Source organism: Drosophila ficusphila, unplaced genomic scaffold (assembly GCF_018152265.1).
Source record: "Drosophila ficusphila isolate 14025-0441.05 unplaced genomic scaffold, ASM1815226v1 contig_436, whole genome shotgun sequence".
Taxonomy (NCBI): domain Eukaryota; kingdom Metazoa; phylum Arthropoda; class Insecta; order Diptera; family Drosophilidae; genus Drosophila; species Drosophila ficusphila.
This window is the reverse complement of record NW_025064352.1, coordinates 1,327,304-1,346,301: the sequence shown is the minus strand read 5'-3', so window position 1 is coordinate 1,346,301 and position 18,998 is coordinate 1,327,304. Positions and strand designations below refer to the sequence as shown.

Here is an 18,998-nt window from a genome sequence, read left to right as displayed (position 1 = left end):
TTGTAAAAATTGTTATATTAATGTAGTCTGGTGCACAGCCTATGAAATCGCTAAACAATTTTCCAATCCCCAAGTTCTCATAAGAGCATAAAACTTATGAACAAAAAGTAAACTGGAAGTTGCAGAGCGTTAGAAACTGCGTGGACGGCATTTATAATAATGCGAGTGAGTTGAGCGGGTCGCCTGAGATTTGGACGGGGATGCTGGTTTTGTGGGGGGGATGCGGGGAGATTATTTGCTTCACAAAGTAAGGTGCGGCTGGGCTGCAGTGCGGAAAAGCGGCAAGATCGCGGCAACTGGAAAACGCGTTTAATTGAGCTCGCCTGCCTGCTGGCTGGCTGGCTGGCTGCCCACTAGCGCCATCTAGCTGCGTGCGGCTGCACCAAGAGCCGGCTTTGTTGACTTTTTGCCTTGCTGCCTGAAAAGCCGAAAACAAAAATCGATGATTCATCGCTCGGCTTGTTGTTTTGAGTGGATTTCGCCAACTGCAACAGGCCCACAAAAATACTAGACTGTTGGCGCTTGCCGCCTGCTGCTGATGTTGATGTTGCTAGTTGCTGGTTGCTGTGTTGTTGTGTTGCTGGTTGCCGGTGACGCAGTCGCAGTTGCAGTTGCAATTGCAGCTGCGCCAATTCTCCTCCGGTTTGCCGTTTGCATTTCGGCGCTTTACGTTCAAAACAATTATTATTCTGGCAATTAATTTTGATTTAAGCAGCGATTTTCAATACATTTCTATACATATAAACGGCTTCATATATATACTTGGTTTTCCTCATTTTTTTGCCCCCCATTGAGTCTTATTGACGGTTGAATGTCTCGATTTCTGGGGGTTTTCCGAGTGCAGCGATAAATTAACGACACCTACAAAGCTTTTCCGAGATTGCATCTTTGAGATTGTGATGCGATTCGAGCGGTGCATCCGATAGATAAATTTAGAGATATTGCAAAGATTTTCGTATTTGTGAGAGAAAGATAATATGGCTAACCTCCAATTACTTCCCTTTAACTCAAAACAACTTTAAATTTCGGTTTCTTTTTTTTTATTCTTTTTAAAAAAAATTAAAATTAAATACATGCAAGTAATGGGTACCTCCACCATATTTACAAAGCTTAAAACATAAAGTATAATTTAAAATAAATTATAAAATTAAATTATAAGTTGGTATGTGGCATCAATGGGATATTTTCTCGGGCACCTTTTCGATTTGTACGCGAAAGGGTAATAACAACGATATATAATACAAGTAATTGTCAACGAAAACAATCTATAACTAAGCTCTCAACTGCGATATGATTATTGGAATAATTTAGCGATAACTCTAAATAAATATTTCTGATTAACTACAGACCCTAAGAGGCAATAAAATTGCCCTGACTAATTTTTGGCACTGACTTTTCCCTGAATCGGACTTTTCTGACTTTGGCTAAACTGACTTAGGTTATGGTTTCTTTATCCTAGGATTAATAGATGGCTGGTGGTGGCATGGAGTATTCCCCTCCCTCTTCCTCTTCCCCATTGCTGCTGCCAACACTGCCGGCATAGTAGACCTGGTGGGGATTGTGACCCTCTTCGTAGTCCTGCAGGTGCTGTTGGAGCTGCTGCTGATCGAAGCCACCTCCTGACCCACTGGCACCACCATTCTGCTCACTCTGGCATCCGGTTTGCAGGTGCTTGGCCAGCAGGGACATCCGCGAAAAGGACTTTGTGCAGGTGGGGCAGGAATACTTCTTCACATCCGAGTGCGTTTGCATGTGAGCTCGGAGGTTCGAGCGATCCGCAAAGGCGCGATTGCAGTGCTGACAGCTGAAGGGTTTCTCCCCCGTGTGGGTGCGAATGTGACCTTGGAGGAGCCAAGGTCGCGAGAAGGCCTTGCCACAAATGGGGCATTTGCAGGGCAGAGTATGGGTGCGAATGTGCATCTTCAGAGCTCCCAAAGAAACGTAGGTCTTATCGCAGTTCTTGCAGCTGAACACCTTTTTAACTTGATTTCCCTCCGCCGAAGGACAATGGAACTGCTGATGCTTCGAGAGTCCTGAGTAAGTGGAGTAGCTCTTTCCGCAATCCTGGCAGTGATATCTCGGCACTCCCACTGGTTTTTGCATACTCTGCGCCGATGCTGCATTGGCTGCTTGGATTAAAGCGGAAGCCTGATCTGTGCAGAATTCAGTTTGATCCACTATAGCTCCCGATCCTCCAGGCTGACTCCTTATGATCTTGTACTCGGTGCTTTCGTAGGCATGGGTTTGCTGATGCTTCACCAATCCGGCGTAGGTGGCATAGCACTTGTTGCACTGCTGGCACTGGTAGTAGAGATCATTGCTGCTCTTGATCTTCAGCTGGTTCATGTCCTGATTCTCCTGATCCTCCTCCATGTCCTGCGGAGGAGGTGGATGATGGGGAGCCATGTGCTGCATGCTCAACAGAGCTCTGGCCACATTCTGCAGATTCATATTTTCACTCAGCACTCGTCTTTGGGTCACCGAGAGATCTTCTGGTTCGGCCAAGGGAGTCGGGGGTGGATAGTACATCTGTGGTAGTGGAACCGGAACTATTTCCTCTTTAATCGGTTGCATTTTCATACAATCCTCATACTCGGCTATGCTTTTCAGTAGGTTATTGTTGTAGTTTCGCAGGGGGAAATGCTCTTCTTCGGTGGGTTCCCTTTTGATGATGGTGGGATTAGCTTCTCTGGCATATCCCAATGGAATTTGCTGTTCTGGTTCCGGTTCGGGTTCCATTACCTCCTCTTCGGGTGGCAATTCGAATTCCCCGTAACCCAAGCGAGCCAGACTCTTGGCGATTTCCTCGCGTGTGAAAACATCCGGAAAAGCGCGTGCTATTTCCCGGGTTTCCTCCCAAATGCGACGGGCCAACTGCTCCTTGGTCTGATTCATGGCGGCATCAAAGCGGCGTCTCAATTCCGGGGGCACAGCTTGAGGTTCCGGTTCCGATTTTGCACTCCAATGAGGCTCCATGGGAACTGCAGCGGAGGCAACACTTAAGTCCACAGGACCTTCATCTACGAAAAAATAAAATTAAGTTAGTTCATGAAAGTTTCTCAGGAGGCTAAGCCAAAAACCTACCATGACTTAAGTGATCCTCTGGGCAGGACTCCTCCACCATTATCGGACGCTTCTTGAGCGGACAGCGGCTGTACTTGAGTTTATCCATTATTGTTTCGTATATATTAATTACGATCACTAATCACTGATCCAACGATCTTTGTTTTGTATTTAATACTGATCTTTGAACTTAAATCACTGCTCACTCATTTGCTTTTCGCCACACGCGTCTCGATCGCTTGGAGATCCTTGCTCGAATGATGCAACCCGGCGAGGATCGGTTCGGTTTTATAGACTCCCGATCAACCCCCTGGCAGGATGATGATGATCAACCCCCTTGGGCAAAAAGGATCCTTACCTACTTCCGATGTCGCCCGGGATTCTGTAAATCCACCCCGAACCACGAGCCAAAGATCCATTCAGCGATCATACAGCTGTGCGTTCATTGAACGCAGATATGCTCGTACAGCTGCAGATCGGGAAACACGGGGGTACGATATATAGAGACTCCAGTGGTGAGAGGGAGAGGTAGGGACATGGAAGAGGAGAGGCAAAAATCAGTGTGTAAAAAGCGAGCACGTGCCACGGGGCTCTCTCACTCTGTCTGCTCCTCTCGGCGATCGCCACCAGCTGCCTCTCTGGTTCAGCTCGTATTTCCCCTGATTTGCGATGGTGTGAGTGAGCGGCAGCTGGTGGCGATCGAGCTTACTATATCTACATACCCGACCAACTGGCACAGCAAGTTTATTTATAAACCTCTTTCGGGTCCGCCTCATACGATCGCTTTTGTATCTTGTATATAAACCTTTCGGGTGGGTTCTCTTTTCAAGAGCAGGTGAGCTTGCTCTTTGGGGCTTCGATAAGAGAAGCTTCGTCTGGGAGACCCCACTGTTATCCACTCTCTTTACTTTGTTTGGGGGGCGCTCTTGTTCCAACTCTCAATCGTCCCACTGCTTTAAGAGATCGCTTTCTGGGGTCTTCAGAGGATCGTTCAGAGATCGTTTGCCTAAGCCGCTTATTGGCCTAATGTTCACTTTTCGAATAATGGTAAGCCTGGCTCAAACGATGACATTTTCCACTGACGGAATACGACAAGCGAGTCAAAAGATTTTCCAGATCTTTAATTTAGGGAAATAATACCCACAGCCTTCAAAGCCAATCATAATCAAAAATCTTAAGAGATCATCGGGATTTTAATATTTTTCTTGAAAACAGCTCGGGGCTACCAAGAGTAAGATTCGTATACATCTGTGTATAATTTGTTAACAGTTTTTCTTTAATTGTTTATAAACTAATCTTAAAAATTTATATGTTGATTTTTTGAAACCATAGCGTTTAGAGCAAAGGTTAAGTTAAAAACAATTGTAAGAATTGAAAAGAAACAATAGTTTTGGTTTATTTAAACGTGCCTGTCCCAGCTTTTCCAAAGCTTTTCTTTCATTAAATAGATTCTCCCGCTGTTCCGTACACTTAACAATGCAAAAAACCTTTTCACGGAAAACAGCACTTAGCTTTCCGACTGATCTTTATCGGGGTGATCCTCTCCAGGGGGCAGCTGCGTAGGATCAGCACGTGACATTGGCCCCGCCATCAAGTCGAACCGAACAACAATGCAATGTACCCACTCAGACGTCCACAAAAATATTAATCACCGGGACAAACAGCGCGCAGATCTAAGGTAAATCAACCTTTCCAGGAGCATTGTTCCGGTCCTCCTCCTCCTCCTCCTCCTGGTAAATAGGTGCACTCGGTGGAAATAAACCCCTAACGGCCATGAAATTTCAATTCCCGATATTGAAGAATCTCGCCATCTGGCTGAAACCTCCAATTCCACCCCAAAAAGGGGCATGTGCTCCGACCAGGTAACTCCTGGCTTTTATTTTTCGATCGGAGCCGAGTGCCTTGGAATGCGCCAAAAAAAAAAAAAAACAGAGAGAGAGGTTCGTGCAAAACTACCTGGCGCAGTTGTCCCACCCCAAAAATCCACAGCATCACCAGACAACCTTCGCTGGAATCGAAAAATAATGCCGATGGTGACGATGGTGGTGGAACTGCAGTTTTGGACGTTACTTTCCTGGCCAACCCCTCGTCGAGCGTCTTCTAAGGAGTCGCAGCCCCCGATCCCCGGCCATTCCCACATCTGCCGACTGTGACACGTACCACAAGGAACTGATTTCGTCTTGGTCCTGATTATTCCGTGCCACGAGCATTTCGCGCCAAAATCCTGTAACGAACCGGTGTGCTCAGCTCTCTAGATCTATTTTTGTATTCGTGATCATTGTAACGTTAACAATAATTGGAGATCATTGATAGCACATTGAAAAGTGAATTTGAATTTAAATTAACTGCAGTTCCAATTGTGCAGGCATTAATGGTTCTTTGATGGGTTGTTAGGTGATCTTATGTAATGATTTTTGAATGCAGAGATCAAAATAGCGCATGCATTATTTTGAGATGGGTTCATCATTTCAAAATAAAACATTTTAAGTTCTATGAATTTACAGAGGATATAAAAAAGGATATAAGAATAAATTTAAATAAACTAGATTTTTTTGGAAAACGATCTCAACTCTGCATGCAATAAAAACTCTATTTTTCAGATAAATGTAACCAAAACTCTTATTTGAAATGAACAGGGTTATTCCTTTCCGTTATAGTTTGATCTGTAAAACCTTTCAAATACCTTCGCAATCCATCATTTTGACCCCTACAAGTAACTCAATCAATTTATAAACCATCTGCCTATGCTCATTCGATTCTGACCATGGCCAATTTCACCTTCTGCTTGGTCAGCCCAGGCGAAAACCATAGCTCCGCAACAATGTGGACAGTGTCATCAAACCCTGGAAAAGCGAGGAAAAGCTAACTGCACATCACCTGGCAGGCAGACCGCAAAGGCTAACTGTCCCACACAGACTTCCACTGCTCCACAGCTGAGTGCCTCACTTCAAAGTGTCAAACGGCCGCACAGAGTCGCATAATGAAGTGCAAAATGTCATTAATTTGCCGCCGTCAAGGTGGCAAGTCAGCTAACTCCAGCTAGCTAGCTGTCGAGTATCTGCGGATCGGGGCATCTGAGGATCTGCAGCTGTGCTCGGGAGCGTACAAAAGAAAGTCGGGCGGTGGTAATACAACAACAACAACAACAGCAGCAAATAAAATACAGAAAAAAAAGTATGCAGAAATCCAAAACGAATCGGATCCAGGCCGCCCCGCTTGCCACAGTCGCACAGCCACACGCCGACTTTTGTCTCACATTGTCACGAGCTGAAGGTTTTTCAAGCCACTGAGCAGACAATGCGGGAGAAAAATACAAGAAAAATATACAAGAAAAAGAAAAAGAAAAAATACAAGAAAAATGCGACGTCGCCCAGACCGAGCTGCAATCAAAACAAGATCTTAGAACTATTGGCGCCTGATACGGCGGGGGAAGCTCCAGGTCAGCGAGCATAAACGCCGCTTTTGATATCCGATATTATTATCTGGCCGTGTTCTACCCCGCTAACGGTAATTATAATCGAATAAAAGCAGACATCGGTCTGAAGCTTCCGACGCCGCATAAATTAGTCGGACTGCGATGCGACTAAAAAATAGAAGCTACGTCTATAATTCAAACTAATTTGTTTTATTGACAGCGTGTGCGCTTCGAGTTCTGTGCGATAAGATAGACCACACACCACACTCAACACACACACACTCTCAACAAATTGGTCAATTATGTGCGGTCGAAAAACCCCAAGCTCGGGACTCCGAGGCGTGTTTCATTAGTCCAAGTGACAATAAATTAAGTTTCGACTTCATCGCCGCTAATTAAAATGCGCTCTTGAGATATTAATCTGCTGGGAAGAAGCTTAGTTACTAGTCTTTGTGGTCAGCCACACTGAAATTAAATTGTAACATAATGGTATGATAGACTATCAACTTTTTATTTAAATTTGTAAGATATATTTGTATACCAATTTGCAAAATTACTGGAAATAATCGCGGCCTTTAAGTAGTACTGTGCAAATAAAAACAATAAAAATTGAAAACTTATTTAAAGCTAAATTTTGTTTCTGTGCTTAAATAAAGTTCAGTTTCTTTGGACCACCCGCTTGGCATTGGAAAGATAGATCGATCCGCTGATCGGTAGCTTTGGCGCTCTCATCTCCAACTAATAATCAGCAGCGAGCTTGTGATTTTATTTTCATAAATGAATCACGATAATAAATTGTTTATGTTTCTTCGGTTCTTCATGGGAAAAAAGATTAGCATCAGCGTTTATGTTAATGCAATGTTGAGACATCATAAAAATGAAATATTCACCGCTTTATTGGTTGCTAACCGAATAACAAATTTGGCCAAAGCTGAATCACTTGCAAATATGTTTGCATATTCGCACATCTTGGGAAAATTTCCGTGGGGTGCTTAATTTAATTTACTTATCAATGGCAAACATCCTTTGCGGTGTTTTTGCGTTAAAGTTGAAGGGCAAACTGAAGTTCAAGTTCGTTATCGCTTTGGATTAATTCACTTGGCAGTTAAGAAAAAAATACACTCGATAAAATGATAATGTGGCAGTTTGGTTCGATTGCATATTATAAGAAAAAAATATAACTACCTTAATTTCTCCATTAAGACCAATAAATGTGACAAATATTTATGAGTACTTTGTAATAAGAACTATATCTATTTTTCTAATTATCATACCTTGTTAATTGGTTTTTATTACTCATTTAGTTATTAATGGTTACTGATTAAATGTCATAACCACACTTAGTTCCTCAACTACACAGGAACCCTCAAAGCAGGCCAATCAATTAAGGCCCATTGAGTATCTAATATAGAATATTACTATTCCATTACGGAGTGCAAATGTTCCCATGACCGAAGCAATTTACACTTGCAGAGACGGTGAGAAAATTGGAAGAAGGGGGAGGATTCCTGCAGGAGGAGGAGGAGGGGTGGTCAGGTTGAGGTCCACAGCTTCTCCCTGCAGGATTCTGACCGATAAATAACTTACCCACGCTCAGCGAAATACGGGTTCCGGTTGGATTTCGCTGTAGTCCTGCTACAGGACTAAGGGATGATCCCTGAACGGAGTTATTTGTTATTGGAATCACGTGACAAGTTGCTGGCAGGAGGACGAGGGGATTGCCACCGCCACTGGGAACCCGAAACAGAAATCATCCCACGGGATTCAATTTATGCGTGTTTGAATGTTTTTGATTGCGCGTTGCTAATTCAAATAAAATTCGACTGCTCCTGCACTTTTTCCTCGACTTTTTTTTTCTGTGGTGAGCTGGAAGGAGTCAAGTTGCGTGCTGGTGGTTCAGAAGGATGGTGGTTGAGTTGGTTGGGCTGGTGGTGCTAGTGCTGCTGCAATTTCAGACTCATTTGCTTTTGTTTTCGTGTTTTTTGTGGGCTCTCGTCCTTTGTAATCCAACGCTTTTAGGGTGCATCAACTAAGCTGACAGCTTTCGCATGTTTTTCAGTTTTATTCCCTGGCCATAATGAAGTCAAAAAGTATTTGTTCGCCCGAGGGATTGCTAATTAAACGAATTAAGTGCCAGGGAAAACTCTTGGGAGGTGTCCCGTTTATTTTTTTCTGGCAAAAAAATCGGTGTTGAAAACGGCAGCAAATGTCGCCCTAATTATTACAAATGTTATTCGATTTATATTTTATGCTAATTTAAGACGCAGCAGCATATTCGAGCTGTCGGCATTGTATTTACATAAATTTGAGCTATGAAAATGTTTGAAATTATTGCCGCTCTATACGGCAGGGAAATTCCCTCACCCGTGCACCTGAACAGAAGCCCAGAAGTCGGTCTATAAATACGGCTGCGACCGTATAATTGATTTATGGCCAATGGATTGCCGCACGCCCAAAATCTCGAAGTGAGCTGAGGGGTCGCAGTGTCTCCTAAATTTAGACGCAGCTAAAACAACTAATTTAGCTGGATTCTCTCGGTAGCGTGTTCTTCAGTTTTGTCACGTTCATGGGCAAATGTTTGGCATGATCGTTGGGACCCACTTCCCATCTCCCCCCGGGAATACGTGTCCGTTTGTTTGTTTTTCGGGGAGTGAGCGTCTGTCGCAGCCACTGTCACAATTGACACTGACGATGCGGCAGGTACACGATCCCACCTCCACCGCCATTCCATCTTTTTCTATCCCATCCCATCCCATCTCATATCATCCCATGGCATCCCATTTTGTCGGCTACTGTCCCATCGGAGATCTTGGGGATCCGTTCCGGAGACGTGCCGTTAAGTTGTCAGTGGGTGGGACTTCGATTTCCATGTCTGCCAGCTCCAGTTGCACCTCCATGCATCCAGGGATCCAGAGCGGGCGCAGCGAAAGATTAATTGAACGTGCGCCGGCGAGTTATTAATCTTGTCGAGCTTAGCAGTTCCGACTGCAGAGAGAACAAATTTCGGAGCATGTAGACTAAACATACAGAATTTCGGAAAGTGTTCGCATAGGAAAAAAACCATTTACAAGCAAAAGACAATACAAATGCAATATACAAAATATTTAACGCATCCTTTGACTATCAACAACATTTTTATAATGGACAGCATACATAAAACATTTTTAGGGAAAATAACAAAAAATATGTAATCATGTACTGAAAGTTATATTTTAGAGTTTTTAAATCTTGTTAAAGGGGCATTTTAAATAAATCTAATAAATGTATGTTTAATCTTAGTCTTTGCCACAACAACAATATTGATCTTAATTTTTCTCAGTGCAGTCAATACTATTTTTCTCCGTGTGGCATTGGCCATTGTTTCTAAAATATTGTGTGCACTTCCCTGGCTGCGGTGTCAGCTAATGGGACCCGCCACTTGAGCCTTGATTATCCGTCCACATACGAATGCATATGCAGCTGCCGCTCTCTCCGCTTTCGTTCTCGGTTTTTTATTTTATTCGTTGGGCCCCCTAATTTGTTTATGACTCTGATAATGCAATTTTTTACTTGCAACGATCGGGGGCAGCAATAACATAAATATATTCACTGATCTGCTGGGAGCAATTACCGGGTGAGCCATATTTTGTCACTTTTTTGGGCCGGGTGAAAGTTGAGGCATTTTTATGGCAGAACATAATTTGAATACGGCCAGATAGGAGGATCGCCGAATTGCTATTTCATGTGACTGGGTATCCGTTCGATCTTAATTCGATCTGCCCGGGTTGGGTCTTTATTTCGCGCTCCCGAAATCGAACAATGCCCAGTCATAGATTCCGGACCCCACACCCCAAAATAAAAGACTGACAATACACCGTATTGCGTTGCGATGAGCACATGCCAGAACTTGCCACAATAACTGCGCAGCTGCTCGGCGATTTCGGTTTCATTTCACAAGGCAACGCAATCCAGTCCTAACTCCCTCCAAAATCACCCAAAACACGAAAGGGAGATTGGTTTTAATGATCGAATTTAATTTACACTTACTCTGTAAAATGGGTTTAATGAAATACAACAAATGATTTTATTTAGAAAACATTTGAAGAGATTTTCTCATAAATATAATATAGATAATATAGATTTTCGCTGCTCATTTCAAACTAGTTTACAGTTTTTAAATACCTTATGGTAGGAAAAGAGTACACATAAAAAGTAACGTCTTCGTCGGCAATTTACGATAGACGCAACACCGGATCGAAAATGGCGAACCATAACACCTTGAGTCGCAAATCCCATGGAAAGGAATCACCACCGAACTTAGAACCGGATTGTCACGGGGGAAGTTTTCAATTTCTTTGGAAAAGAACACCTGGATGCGAATCGGACGACTCCAAGGTGCACGGCCAGCGATAAAGAGGCGCAAGTTTCCACTATTTTGACGCACCGGTGTCTGCCACATAAAAATCACAAGGGGTAAGTGGCTACACAGTAAAAAGTGGGTGCCAAAAATGGTTGATATTAAAAAAGTACGAATTTGCTGCTTTATAACCCTGCGGATTATAAACAATATGTTTTGATGAAGTCTCTCAAATATTTAGCAGGTTATTATATTTGTCATTTTAACCGGAAATTTATTTGCATGCGTACAATTTTTTCCTGTGTAATTTGAGTGGATGTGTCATTAGCAAACACATAAAATCATATCAGTTCGGCTTCCTTTGGCAAATGCTTATGCAAATAAGCCAGAAACCGAACGATCCGGCCGAACACTTGCGTCATCCGCAGTTCGTAAACATTCGATTGAATCGGAATGTATATAGTAGGATCCAAAGGGGTTGCCAAAGGAAGTGCACACCTTGCTCCATTTGCATAGAATTAACCCCGCCAAGAACTAGATTCCCACAGTGCCGCGGACTTGTTTATTAACATGTGACAATTATGCTAAATGCATTAACCCTGGCCCAACCCTCAACCCATTGCTATGATTTTCACTTTTCCGAGACTGCAACGCGATGCCATCGCAAACCGGATGCAATCAAGGATCAAGGGCGAAAGAATTCTAGGAATATGCTAATTTTATTTGCCACCGACCGTGTAAATTACACTTGGACATGCCGCGATGCGGATAACACCTGGGCAGCGGAAGGAAGAAGATGTTTTTTCAGAGAAGGGGAAACGGGAAGTCGGATCTCATTAATGCAGAGATCTTTCCCACAGTACTTAGCTGGTTTATGTGGGGACATCTTCAGGTTACTTCCCTTGTGGAGATCACAGATCCGCGAAGAACGATATATGAACTCTGGAGTTGAAATCAAGCGGGAAAAGCACTTTATTTAGTTTTTATGTTTTTTATGAAGCTTTAACACGATAGCAAGTTCTTGCATTTGGTTATCAACAGAATATGATTACTGCAAAAACAACACTCCAATAAATATTAATAGAGTTTTTGATACCAAATATAATTAACCGATGAAAAGTACTTTTGATTTTCTAATCACATTTAGTAATTGCCCGAGGCTTCTTTAGCCTATTTTTCTCTCTTCCGGTGAAACTACAAAATTCAAAATGGCTTTCCAATTTAAGTTGAACAAGATGGGCTGGCGTATCTCAACGCAGTCGGATAGGTCCCTCGACTCCGTCATGGATGGACCGACTCCGCGTCATTCCCTTCTCTCCGGGAGGTACAAACAGAGCTTTGCCTATCTGACACTGAGAACCCGGATGCCTGGTATCATGCAGCAGATCATCATGAGGGTGATGTCCGATGCTCCCGATCTGGTGGAGAAGTACGGCGAGGAGGTGCGCAAGGACATCAGCCACATTGTGGATGCCGTTGAGCGTTTGAAGTTGGAATTAAATCGGGATCGCCAGTTTCTGCTTTTCCACGGCGCCGAACCGGACAAGGCCGAGTGGAATGCCTTCATAACAGAGCTCCCTCGCCCGAAAAGAACCTTCTTCCGCGCCTGTTGGCTTCACTCCGAGTGCTACCTGTACCGGCGCATCTCGTCCTTCTTCGAGAACAGCCACTTCCTGCAGAACTACGATTGCTTTGCGACTCTGAAGCAGGAGGATCTGATGATCAGCGAGGTGTCCATGAGGGTGTTGGCCAGAGCCACACGAGGATTGGCCAGGAGCTTTGATATTTTCAAGAAGCTGCTGCGGATCGTCCTCTGGGGCAACCACTTCGATATGCAATTCAGTGGATTTGAGTTCTCGGAGGAGGACAACAAGGACGACATCGGTGTCCTGGCTCAGGTGGCTGATATCGACAGGATCCTTCTCGTCGACGATTCGGTGTTGTTGTGGAACTGTCTGATGAAGGAGAAGAAGGACGGCATTGTGGACTACATCTGTGATAATGGTGGCTTCGAGTTCTTCACCGACATGCTGTTGCTGGAGTATCTGATCGATAATAATTTGGCCAACCAGGTGAGATTGCATGTCAAGGCCATTCCGTGGTATATATCCGATGTCACGCACGCGGATGTCGAATGGACTATAGACTTTCTCAAAAAGCACAAGGACGAGTGCCTTTCGTCGGTGGGTAAAAAGTGGGATCGGCTCTTTAGCTCAAGAAAAATCGTAGTAGCACCCCCTTCGTATTTCTGGACAGGACCGCAGCCCTATTTCGTGATGGTGGAATCGAACTTGGAGCTCTATCGCGAGTTTACCATCTCCAAGTTGGCCATCTTCAAGGGGGACCTGAACTACAGAAAGCTGTTGGGCGACTACATCTGGGATTCGGCGGAGGAGTTCATCACCTGCCTGCGAGGCTTTCGACCCACAAATATGTGTGCTCTGCGAACGGTCAAATGCGAAGTGGTTTGCGGACTGCCGGAGGGCATGGCAGATGCCCTTTTGCGGTCCGATCAGAACTGGATGATCTCGGGCAAGTACGGCTTGATCCAGTACACCGACTCGCTGAAGTGTTGCTGTGCTCTGCCAGGTCAAGTCAGCAACACCGACACGGCGCAACTGGTGGTGGCTACACAATCGGATAGGTCGAACCAAATCGCCGCCAATAAATGAGTGCGAATTTGTCAGTTGAAATCGAACGGCCTCGTTACTCCCACTCCGAATGAAATCCGCTGCAAGTGCTTCCAAAATGGCCCAAGGATAGGTTTGGGCCCGGCTTTCTTGTTGGCCAATTGCCGTTTGAATAATGCTGTTGGTTTTATAAATGGTGCGCACATGCGCAACCATTTGTCCCGATGACTCCCAATTTGAAAAAGGAAAGTTGCCACAGTGCCAAATGTTGCCGGTGGCGAGAATTGAAGCCAGCGAAAAATATGAAATTTAAATATGTGCTGATTAAATTGATTGTTTTTCAAAATCAAATTTGTCACAGGACTTTTGTCGGTAAAAGTCATGGCCTGTGAAAAAGTCTTGGGGTGTAATCGTAGTTTACTTTTACTTGACTTCATTTTCCCGTTAGTTAACCAATTGTTGGCAACATCTTTTGTTAAATAAATATTCTTTTAAAATGCGGGATAAATGTAAGAGATTTCCCAGGCTCGTTTCCTTAACTTTTTCGGACCATTGCACCTCAATAAATGAAGTACCAGTGGGAGTCCTAGATTGTTGCATTTAAGCGGGTATCATGCAGAGCTTTCCCAGAAACTTAAAACCAATTCAAAAGTAGCGACTAATTGTCGGAATGCTCCTTTAAATCCTTTTCTTTGAAATCAAATCATTTTACTTGATTGCTCCTTCCAAGTGAGCAAATCCACGAATGCAGCGATCTAGAAATATTACAAAATCAAATGAACATTCTCACAGAAATTAAGCAGGCCCAAAATTATTGAAAAGAGCAACATGAGGCCGCCGAATTCCGGTGCACATTTTCCGCCTTAGATGATCAGGTACAGTTTCCGAAAAATCGCTGGCAATTAATCATCAGCATAGCAATGTTTGAGAACTCAACTGATTTATTTTCCCACCAAAAAAAAAAACTAAAAGCCACCCCACCGTCGGACGGGATTTACTGCGCAGCTGCAGGACAATCTACTATAGCGTGCAACTTCCACAACAACAACAACAACAAAAGCAACAGCAACAGCCTGCTGCTGGGTGGCATGGGGTGGATTGTAGGGTTTGTCCTTGAAGAGGCACCCGGTTTTTGCCCGGTGTTTGGTGCCCTCTGTTTGGTGCTCCGGTGAATGGTAAATGGTACCCGACACCAGGTTGCCGGCGACGCCTCTTCAGAGCCGGTGCTTTTGTCTCACTTGGCTTCGCTTTTCAGGGGTTGCAAAACTTTCCCACCGATTCGGCAGTGATTTCCACCCCACTCGATCGGGGTGAGTGGATAGTGCGCAGGTATGTGCCACAGGACCAGCTGCCGATGGTATGCAGATGAGTCCTGAAGAGCTTTAGCCACACTCAGTTAACAATTTCACTTTCATGGGTATTTAAAAAATACAAAAGAACGCGACAAAAAAGTACATTTTGTAACTGGATTAATTTGTACTTAAACTTGTATTTAAATATTTGTCATATATATTTTGTATAAGTTCTTCATGAGTTGAGTTTGATTATATGTTTAGTATTTGCTCTTGATCTAAAAATATTTCGTTCGAACTGTTGCTATGTGATTCCATGCGTCATAATCGATACAATCCTACACTCTGTCTGTCAAATAACTTCTGGGTTTTTTTCAAACATTTTGCTCTAGACAAATAGATAGTTTTAACACTCACTATTTGCAGAAAAGTGCTGCAATGTTGTTTGTTAGCCGATCGAGTGAGTCACGCATGTGGGGCCAGCTATTAAGTAATACAAACTTTCGAGCAAATTGTTTGCCAAAGTGGAAGTGCTCGATTTACGGCTCACTCCCGCCTAGTTTATAGCCAAAGTGATAAGCAGGAAGTGCTGGCCTCACGACGACAATACCACCCGTTCAGCCATTAGCAGGAGCCACCTGAATTATGGGCAAATTAAATCGAACTCAATTCGCTCGGCAATTATCTCCGGAATCGAGGGTTTCGTTCCCGTGGAGACCCCAAAAAATGCAGTTGACATCAACCTTTCGCCGGCGGCTCCTCCGCCAAAGGCGCTGACAAGTGGCCGGGGTTGCGGGCTTGTGCGGCAAAAAGGTCAACATTTCGTAATCAGCTTAGTGGCTTTTGTATGCACGTAACCATAACCATGCCCCATGTCATCCTATATTTCACAGGAACCGCGCGCGGGGAATCAAGGAGCGGGGTTCACCCGACTGTCAACCCGCCAGCGGCGCGAGATTGTGGGACAACGTTTGCCAACTGACCAAGTGGTCTTTCCTTACCCAAAACCAAAAAAAAAAAAAACAAAAAAAGGAAAAACAAATGGCAAAAGTAGGAAAAAAACAGCGACTATCACCCGCTAACATTCAAATTCAAATTTGCTTAGGCCCACCGACAAAAATTAGCCGCAGACTTGGGCGCTAATCTGGTTTTAAACTGAGTTTTGGCCTGGCTCTCAGTCCTGTCTGCTGCCGCGATGCGGGTGTGTTCCGAGCCACGCAGAGATCTCCAGCTCTTTCTTGGCCACTCCGCAGTCAGCAGTGCTGGCCATTGGGGAGTGCAAAAATGTAGCCAAATCAGACATTAAATTACAGTAATTATTCCACCTTAATAAACCATTAACTCTTTTAAAAAGAGTTTTTTGCGAAAATGTATTTTTAAGTGCCTAAACCTAAACCAGGGCTTTTTATAATAAGTTTTGCTTGTTTATTTCAAACAATAAGTAAATATTAATTTTTTGGGAGTATAAAGAAGACTACACATTTTGTTGTAAGTAATTTGTTTCAATATATATTGTTAATATTTCTGTTTTTAATTATTGTCCTTCCAAAATAGCCGCAACGATCTTTAAAAAAAAATAGCCAAGGAGTCAAAACCGGCACGCTTGTTGGCCAGTTACTTGCCTTTTTCCTCGCCTCATGACCACACAACCAACCGGCAACCAGTTTGCAGGCGAGGTGTGCGAGTGTGTGGGGCACCCGCACCTGGCCAACTGCCCAACTTACGACTTGCGGCGAGTGCAACTGCCCAGCTGCCAGACGATGATTCCCTGCCCTACCCACCCTAACTTTTCCTATCCTCTCCTCTGCATCCCCTCACCTCTGCCGATCGATCCTGCCCAGGGCTGTTGGCCAGCCAAGATCCTATTTATTGGGCCTTAAATGTTTTACAACAAGTTGGGCGCTGAAAGGAACAACGAGTAATATAACAACTTTGTGAACAAAGATAGTAAAGTATTCTCGCAAACTTAAAAGAATTGCAAAACCATAAATGTTTCGATTAATATTTAACAACGTCTATCATATAATTTCTACATTTAATGGAAAAGTATTTTTTTTTTATTTTAAATATGTTAAAGTTTTTCCTGCTTTTTATTTAATTTTTTTAATTTAATGCCAACTGCCCAGGTTTGTTCTCGAGTTACCTGTGCTTAACTTTTAACTGTGGTCACCTTCTAAATTAAATTGGCAATAACCGACGAGCCTGCAGCAAGGAAATCTTTTATTATCTCCGGCTATTTTCACACCAGTCGTTAACCATTTAAACGTACCAGTATTAACTGTATTTATTTTACATTTTTTTATGGGTTAATTTTGTTATGTCTGCTGTTGATTAGTGAAAAGGAATATTCCCACAAAAATTCCGCCAAAGCGCCTTTTAAGTATTAATGGTTATTGGTATGGAGACATGTAGATATAAAAATATAGGTTTATAGGAGAATAAAGTTAAGAGGGCGCAATGTGAGAAATAAAATGCAGATAATTTATGTAAATGCGACATCTAAAGCAACTTACTCCCCTAGGAGTTTGGCTAAGAATTGGGAAATTAATGCCGATTCCTGGGCGACACTTTGACTGAAGATTGATGGTCCAGCCGGCGGACCAGAGAAACGCCTTTCCATTTTCAATGAATGTGCAAAACAGGTTGCCAATCGCCTATTTGGCATTCGCAGCGACCAACGGCCAAATACAAATAACCCGAGTGCGCTGTAATTCGTCTACTCAACGCCAAAGTCTGATTTGCTGATTAGCAACACTCTTTCCGTCATATTCTGAAACCCAATTACAACGCCACTGACAAGACAAACGGCCAAACAGTTGCGACTCCAGTCCCCAACTCTTGGCCACGTGAACACCCTTATGCAAAAACAAATCAAAACAGCATAAAAAGTCGTAAATCTGTGCCAAAAAAAAACGAAATGGAAATACTACGAAAGAGCGCGGTCTTAGAGCATGTGCCACAGCCGAAGAAAAAAACCAAAGTGTGGCTAAAACCCTGGCCAAAAACCTCTAGCCAAGACACTTGGCCACTCGAGACGGCGGCTGCTGTGATAAAATATGAGACAGTGGGGCAGACAGTCAGCGGTTTTGCTTTTTTGGCGGTGCAAAACGTGCGGCAGGCAATGATTCAGTACAAAAGCAGCCAAAGGAAAGAAGGCCGTCGAGACACTCGAATATATATGACCCGCTGGACAGACGTCCGAGCACCAGACGCCACCTAGCGAGCGAGTGGGGAAACCAACCTGTCAGCCCAAGATATAAAACCACGATTAGAGATGTGAAGTGTTTCTATTAAATGGGGATATGTCAGTATAGATATAATAAATATTTTATGTATTTAATTACACAAAGAAGTGTGTTAATAAAGGTTAATAAAACGTAAGAAAAGTTCTCTTCGTACTATGATTGACTATTATTGTATAATTTGAAATAAGTATCACATAGTTCTAGGTTTACACTTCTTCAACTGAAAATTAAGAAATTAAAAGACAACCTTCAGAACAAACATCCTTAGCCTTGTTAAAATGATATCGTTTATCATATGTTTTAAAGTCTTATTAAAAATGAATTTAAAAAAAAAAAAGTAATAATAAATCAAAATACTAGGCTATAAATATAATCTCATAAAACCCCGTGTCACGCTACTACCTCCATCACACATTGTTGCTCTCTCTCCATATGCAGAGTGGGTTCCTTTTTGGAAATGTCATGCTTTTGTTGCTATTTCCAATATTTATTTATTTGCCAGGCAGTGCGCCAATGCATTAGAGGCAATAAAATAAATAAAAATTGGAATTGACCACGTCAGAGAATTTTGGCATTCATAATGCATGAGTTTTGATTTCTTGGCGACGTCGCCGTCGGCCAAGTATAAAAAAAGGCCCAGTGCGAAAAATCACTTAACTTTTGCATTGAATGCGGGGATAGCAGGATTTATGTTAACTACTCGACTTGTTATAATTGGTATATTAAATGATTTAACAGTCTGCCGGTGCTCGCAGCCCAAACAGAAATCAATTCGCATTGGGAGAGGGTGTAGCATGGGATTCGAGACCTGGAATGGAACTCTGACTTCGAATCGGCGGACTCTGCACATTCGACTGGAAACTGGCTTAATATTATTTATGGGCCGAGTGCTCGCCATATCACGTAATAATCACGCACATAAATGGCCAGTTAAATGCTGGCCAGACCTCTCGGGCCACTTGCATTTCATATTTCATCTCGGCTGATATTTGCAAAACATGTGCGAGAGTGGCGCAA

The 18,998-nt window shown here is 43.3% G+C and overlaps 2 protein-coding genes across 2 annotated transcripts; one reads left to right on the top strand and one right to left on the bottom strand.

Moving 5' to 3' along the window:
- Nucleotides 1-1,039: 1,039 nt before the first annotated feature.
- LOC108098428 (zinc finger protein 436) lies at nucleotides 1,040-3,333 on the bottom strand. Its single transcript, XM_017201319.2, has 2 exons — nucleotides 3,085-3,333; nucleotides 1,040-3,020 (listed from the first exon to the last, which is right to left on the bottom strand). Exons 1-2 carry the CDS (start codon nucleotides 3,170-3,172, stop codon nucleotides 1,462-1,464), a joined length of 1,647 nt encoding a protein of 548 aa, XP_017056808.1. The 5' UTR covers nucleotides 3,173-3,333; the 3' UTR covers nucleotides 1,040-1,461.
- Nucleotides 3,334-11,951: 8,618 nt separating this feature from the next.
- On the top strand, nucleotides 11,952-13,795 carry LOC108098450 (damage-control phosphatase ARMT1). Its single transcript, XM_017201354.2, has one exon. It carries the CDS (start codon nucleotides 12,023-12,025, stop codon nucleotides 13,484-13,486), a length of 1,464 nt encoding a protein of 487 aa, XP_017056843.1. The 5' UTR covers nucleotides 11,952-12,022; the 3' UTR covers nucleotides 13,487-13,795.
- The last annotated feature ends 5,203 nt before the right edge of the window (nucleotides 13,796-18,998 follow it).

What these genes read in the sequence shown, in the direction of transcription:
- LOC108098428 (XM_017201319.2), bottom strand. Translation starts at nt 3,172, where the DNA reads ATGGATAAACTCAAGTACAGCCGCTGTCCGCTCAAGAAGCGTCCGATA. An exon ending in AGAGGATCACTTAAGTCATG is followed by an intron (nt 3,021 to 3,084) that starts GTAGGTTTTTGG and finishes ATTTTTTCGTAG; the next exon opens with ATGAAGGTCCTGTGGACTTA.
- LOC108098450 (XM_017201354.2), top strand. Translation starts at nt 12,023, where the DNA reads ATGGCTTTCCAATTTAAGTTGAACAAGATGGGCTGGCGTATCTCAACG.